This window comes from Hipposideros armiger, unplaced genomic scaffold (genome assembly GCF_001890085.2).
Source record: "Hipposideros armiger isolate ML-2016 unplaced genomic scaffold, ASM189008v1 scaffold_63, whole genome shotgun sequence".
NCBI lineage: Eukaryota > Metazoa > Chordata > Mammalia > Chiroptera > Hipposideridae > Hipposideros > Hipposideros armiger.
In genome coordinates this window covers 3,555,005-3,562,001 of record NW_017731413.1, presented here as the reverse complement: position 1 = coordinate 3,562,001, position 6,997 = coordinate 3,555,005, and the positions used below count along the sequence as shown (strand labels likewise).

At 32.7% G+C, this 6,997-nt stretch overlaps 1 protein-coding gene across 1 annotated transcript in view; it reads left to right on the top strand.

Moving 5' to 3' along the window:
* The window catches only part of CFAP54 (cilia and flagella associated protein 54), a 294,961-nt gene that overhangs the window by 144,089 nt on the left and 143,875 nt on the right, over nucleotides 1-6,997 (top strand). Inside the window, 3 exon segments of the mRNA XM_019641676.1 lie at nucleotides 533-539; nucleotides 2,040-2,154; nucleotides 2,519-2,616. Coding sequence (XP_019497221.1) covers nucleotides 533-539; nucleotides 2,040-2,154; nucleotides 2,519-2,616 — 220 coding nt within the window.

Below are 6,997 nucleotides of genomic sequence, written 5' to 3'. Positions count from 1 at the left end.
TCATAACGAATAATCCCTCTGATATCAAAAAAGGTTAGCAACATCTTTGCAACAAGTTTGCGAACTTAATTGTCTGACCTCATAATTTGGAATAGTTTGTCAAGTAATACAGGAAAACTTGTGCTTTTGATAGAGATAGAATTGAATCTATAGATTGGTTTGGGAAGATTTTTTTTTAAACAATATTGAGTCTTTCAATTAGTAGACAGACCACATACTCAGGCCTTATTTAATGCCTTTAAGTACATTTTTATGATATTCTCCATAAGGTGTTATACACCTTTTGTTAGCTGTATCAAAGAAGTGCTTTTTTGTGTTAGTGTACGTAGTATTTCAAAATTACATTTTGAATGCTTCTATTCTTTTGTATAGGAATATAATTGATTTATAAACAACTTGATCTTCTATACAACTTGATAATTTACTCATAGTTGTAGGTTTTCTGTGCCAACAGTCACATTGTGAGGAGATAAGGAAAGTTTTGCTTATTCCTTTCTAATGCTCAAGCCTTTAATTTCCTTTTCTTGTCTAGCCCACAGGTTAGAACCTGAAGTTTAATCCTGAATAGTGTTTGCAATTGTGGTCATCCTTGTTGTAACACTCATTTTTAAAAACTTTTTATTTTCAGATAATTGCACATTCACATGCAGTTATAAGAAATAATGCAGAGAGAGCCTATATATCCTACACCCAGTTTCTCCCGATGTTAACTATGTAACAATAGTACAATAGCACAGGAAATTGACATTGATACAATCCACTGAACCTTATTCAGACTACAGCAATTTTGCATGCACACATATATGTGTGCATATTTAGTTTTATGCCATTTTATCACATTTGTAGAGTTGTGTGACCTTCACCATGGTCAAGATACAGAACAATTCCATCACAAAGATCTGCCCCCCTACCCCCTCAGCTACCCTTTTTATAGTTACAGCCTCCTCCCTTCCTATCCCCCTCCTAACCGCTGTCAACCACTGATTTGTTCTCCATCTCTATAATTTTGCTCTTTCAAGAATATTATTAAAATGGAATCATGCAGTATGTAACTTTCTAAGATTGGCTTTTTCTTTTCGCTCAGCATAATTCCTTTGAGATCCACCCAGGTTGTATGAATAACTAGTTCACTCATTATTGCTTAGTAGTATTCTGTGGTACGGATGAACCACAATTGGTTTAACCATTCACCCATTGAAGGACATTTGGATTGTTTCCAGTTATGACTATTAGAAATAAAGATAATATGACATTCACATACAGGTTTTTGTGTGGACATAAATCTTCCTTNCAGCTATCCAGACTCACCCAGTCATTTCCTTAGCCTTGTGTTGATGTGACCCTATATTTTATTCAATTCAAGTTTTGGATTCTGTTTATTATGTTATAGCAGAGTTTTGCTGTACCTAGTGAGTAGTCTACCAAAAGAAATATAACTTTTAGGAAAGGTATAAATTTCAGAGAAAATAAGTGATAAGTGTCAATAGAGGAGGAATAATGAGAGACTTTATAGTATTTGAAGAGTGGGCCAGATTACCACGTGGGTTCATGGCTGACTAGAAAAACAAGGTTAAGAATCCCTACAGGTGATTGGGGCAAGGGAGAAAGTTTAGTAGTCACCTAAAGTGCTCAGCTTTTGTTGGTATCTAGAAGGTGATAGTGGCTGGAAGCTTGCACATTATGGAACCAAAGAGACTGTTGGAAGCAAGGTAGCTTGTTTAGGGTCATTCTTATGTAGTTATCTTCTCAATTTTACAAGTAAATGTTCATGTTCTTTTATTTTTGGTCCACTTCTATTTTTCCTACATCACACATCAGCTCTAATCAAATTTTATGGTACAATTTACATTTTGCTCTTTTGAGAGGTCAGCTATTTCTTGATGACTAGGAAAATATCAGTCTAATTTATGCGTGGGACACAATTTTGGATATTCTTCTTGCATAATTTCAGTGACAACATTCATTAAATTTCATTACTTGGGGTTAGTTTTGCAAATCCTTATAGATCCTTTTAACTGACTTTATTTTTTCTGTATTAGGAGAAATAAGTCCCTACTTGGAATGAAAAAACTGAAATATAAGGACAATATTTTCTTTAAAAAGGTGACTAAACCTGTGAAGAAGTTCAGAGCTGTAGTAATGGCGATTGGAACAGTAAGTTACATATAAGTTTTGAATTTTAAGTTAATGAAATGAAGAGATTCATGTATCTAGAGATGATTGCATTTCTACATTATAATTTATTATAATATGAAACAGAAGGAAATACCAACAAGCATAATTTTATAATTACACAATACATTATAATTCTTAAGTTATCGTATGGATATTTTTATCATCATATTTTTTTTTGTCTATGGGGTACTTTTGTTACTTTCGATAATAATTTTAATTGAGGGGTATAAAAAAACCACTGCATGCTAATGTCAAGAGATAAGCATTAGAGTATGAGTAAATTATAGTATTGTGTTCACAGTTTAATTGTAGATTGTAACATTTTGTTTTCTCCTATATTAAGATTGAAGAAATACAAAGAAAAAGAAATAAACAAGCAGAAACTCTAAGAGACCTTTCTTCCAAAAATCCATGTATTTCTGAAATGATGGAACATGACAGGTGTGAATTATTTAATTAATTTGAAAGACATTTACTTGAAGGTTACTATGTGCTGGGCATTATTTTAGGCACTAAGGCTACACTGGTTAACTAGGCAGATAAGATCGCTGCCCTCAGGGAACTTACATACTAATGAAAGAAGCTCAATCAACAAGTAAACATATACATATGACAATTTACAATGTTCATAAATTTTATAAAATAAGTAAACAGGATGATATGCTAGAGTAGTTGACCTGGGGTGGAGGTGGTGGCAGCAGTAGTTTAGGTAGAGTGGTCAGGAGACCAAATTAGTAAATTACTTTTAAATATTGGTGGACCTAATTTTCTTATTNTGGTCTTTATGTTCAGCTATGCAGAAATATCAACATTATTGCTTAACTAACTCAGAGTGAAATATAATGAAAATTAGGGTAATTAGTTATTCTGATAATTATCGGCAGGTTTTTTTCCCAACTAGTCCTTAGAGACAACTTTTTTGAGACCTTTCTTAACACTGAGTTATTTGGAAAATAATGGAAATATAGACTGTAAAGAATTATTTGATTTTAGAAAAACAATAGTTCTCACCACATTTAGGCCTATGTATTTTTTAAAAGTGAGAAATCTAAAAAGCAGGTTAATAAACTTGCTTGTTGGAACAAAATGACTATTAGCAATAGTAACCTCTCAGCACCAATAACTAAATGTATTGATAACTACATACTTCCTTGTTTTCACAGTTATGAAATTTAAGCACAAACCTAGATTCCTGGAATTTTTTACGCAAGTTATGCTAAAATGTATGCATGATGAAAAATTTCACCTTATGGTGGAGATAACAAATCCTGTCTGTGACTTCTTGAAAAGGTACTTGTATATCTATTTTATTGGTATTACGAGTCACAGCTTTAAAAAATGAGTCACATTGTCACTTAATGATATAAAAGGTGGATGCAACAGAGAGTAAGATATAGACAGTTAAAACAGCCACCTGGGAGATAATGAGGATTTATGTCTGTCTGCATAAATAAATAACTAAACATAAAAACATTTATACAATTGCACTAAGAAATAAGACTAGAGCACATTCATATTTCTAGCAGAAAATAAATTAGGCCTTTTTGCTATTGAGTCAAAATGGATAATAACATCTCTTGGCCATCAGCTGTCCTCATACATAGGCTTCTGGGTCCAGTTTCGGTCATTTACCTAATTTCCTAATTCCTCTACGTTAGCAAGCAGAGCCATTCCTTGGGGTTTTCATTTGCATATGTGAATGGGGAGTTCAGTAGTAAAACTTAAAGCTATTCCCCTTGCTCTGTAAGCCTGGATGATTCTCTTTGTCCCCAAAGAAAATTATAGTGTTTCATGCCAGCTATGAGAGATGCCAAATGAAACCAACTTTTGTTCCAACAACTGGGCTTTACTTTCACCATTAGGCCGAGATCTATCTCATTTTAGTAATAAAAAACATCAATAACATGAGGTCTGTTTTAAAAATGGCAGCAGAAGAAAAACATTATCATAAAAATACACAGGCAAATAGTCTTCCTAAAATATGCACTTCATTTATTAGAACAAAAGCTTGGAATATATGTGCTTCATTTTTCAAAAGATGGAAGAGGAAATTGCTTTTATTAAATGAAGCAGGCCATGGTAATAAGAGAATTGGTCAGAATTAGAAAGCTCCATTAAATAAAAAATTTTAAAAAAGCATAGCCAAAATTAGATGTTTAGAAGCTGTAAATAATATTCCTGATACCAGAGAAAATTAGAAGTATGCAGTGAAATTTGGAGGGTTGACTGTGGAGGTCCAATCTAAGCAAAATAGATATTCTGAAAGAGGAAAACTCTTTCAGAATAAGAGTAAGTGGCTTAGAGGCATTGACCAGTGGTATAATAAAAGACCTCAGGTTGGAGAGTGAGCAGTATAACTGAGTTCAAACCAAGGTAATGATTTCAGTTTTCCAGGCTGAGCACCTGTTTTAGGATGTTCTTCTCCAAGTCAGGGAATACAGAGGATAGGCAGATGCCACACCTTGATTTCTACTTTGATAGTAATAGCAGTTTTCTTTTATGTTCATGTGTTTAACATATTTTTACACAAAGAAATTTTCTCATGCTGCAACAGACAAATATGCAGCTGTATTTTCTTCCAGCTTTATGATTTTATGGTGTATGTTTAATGTTTTAATCCATATGGAATTTATTTTATTGGGATTTAGATGAACCTTGAGGGGTTTTTTCCACTAAAAGTTTTACCAGTTGTCCTGGTATCATTTAAAGTATGTACTTTTTTTTTTCAATTTTTATTTTTTTAAATATTTTTTTATTATTTCAATTACAGTTGATATACAATAATATATTAGTTTCAGGTGTACAACATAGTGATTAGACATTTATATAATTTAAGAAGTGATCCCCCTGATTAGTCTAGTACCCACCTGGCACTATACATAGTTAGTACCATATTATTGACTGTATTCCTTATGCTTTACTTTACATCTCCATGACTATTCTGTAACTACCCATTTGTACTTCTTAATCCCTTCTTTTTCACCAGTCCTCAACTCTCCTCCCATCTAGCAACCATCAGAATGTTCTGTCTATCTATGAGTTTTTTCTCTTTTATTTTGTTCTTTAGATTCCACATATAAACAAAGTCACATTGCATATGAAAATAACTGCTGAAAAAACAAGGCTAATTTGACAGAAACATAATAATATTAAGAGTTTAACATGATATTTAAAAAAAAGACAGAAATAAAAAAGACATAGAAAAATGTACATAATATATTAAGAAGATTAATTTAGTATATATAGTCAATTGAGACCAAACACCCTTTAAAACACTCATTAAGTTAAAAAAACATAATATTTAAGCTGAAAAGTAAAGCTCAATAGATCATTCAGACTAAAATTTGTGAAGACCACATTCTCTTACACTACAATAAAACTGATATAACAGAATTAATTCCTGGCATGTAAAATTATTGGATCAAAAATAAATCTAAGTAAAGGTATAGGTCCTTTAAAAAATAATGATAACAAGAAACCTATTATTCCTTCCATCATTTAACATTGTTTTGAAAGTTCTTGCCAGTGCATTAAAATAAAAAATAGAATTTGGGACAAAATTTATGTGATTATCACATAATAGGGTCTCAAAATGTTTGCAAATGAATTCTACAATAAGGTACTCTGAAAATGAAGATAAAATGATTGATATTTCAAATACTTATTTTTGACATATGCTAATTGATTAAAAAACTAATAATAGAATTATATTAGTTAGATGCAAATTTGCAAAATCAGGAGCTTTCCTATATCAACTAGAAATTATAGTAGAAAAATCATCTCATTTCCATGAAGGACAAGATTAAATTTGTTAGGAGTTGTGAGAGGACTTAGGTTAATATAAAGACCAAAAGTCCTTACTAAGAGATATAAAAACAATGACTTGAATAAATGGAGCAGCATAGTACATTGCTCAGTGGGCAGATGGAATATTGTAAAGATTTCTATTATTTTAAAATTAATTTATAGGTTTAATGTAATTCCAGTCAGATTAGTTTACATGGAATAGGCTAGAATAATGAAAATATTTGAAAAATTAAGAAACCTTGAAGGAGAGATTTGTACTATCAGATAAAATATAACCGAGTTGTATTTCTAAAATAACAGTAATACTGCTCTTGGGACTCAATGTTTCAAGTTAGAAAAAGGCACTGATATAAGAAATCAAAACAAGGAATAAGCCATGAAATCAAAGATTAATAATGCTGACTACATATAAATTTAAAAATACTGTTTTTTCATAACATACCATAAACAAAGTTAAAAATCAGTCAGAGATAGGAGGAAGAGTTCTATGAAGAGGTGAAGGGGTGGAGTTTAATTTATTCAGTGGATGAGAGTTCTGCTGAGCCTGACTGAAAATGCTGAGAGGATTGGGCAGATGGCAGCCCAAGTGTACATCCATGACCGCCTCTCCTTCCCATATCTTCCTGGAATACAGCAACCAGGTCAAACATTCTGCTGGAATGGGATAGGGAGGAGATAGAGAAGAGACCAAGCAGGTTGGAACATGGCTGACAACCAGTCTCAGGATGCAGGTTGCAGAGGATGGGTCCCCAAAACATTAGCCAAAATGAATGTCAGCTAACTGGGAGATTCTTGGAATTGCTGCAGCTGGGCTGGAGTCCCAACCAACCACAGGATCCAGGATCATCATCATCAAAATTGAAGCGAGAGGCCAGCCAACAGTGGGACGAAGATGAATCTGGAACTCCAACTCCTGGAACCAGCTATCCAGACTCACCCAGTCATTTCCTTAGCCTTGTGTTGATGTGACCCTATATTTTATTCAATTCAAGTTTTGGATTCTGTTTATTATGTT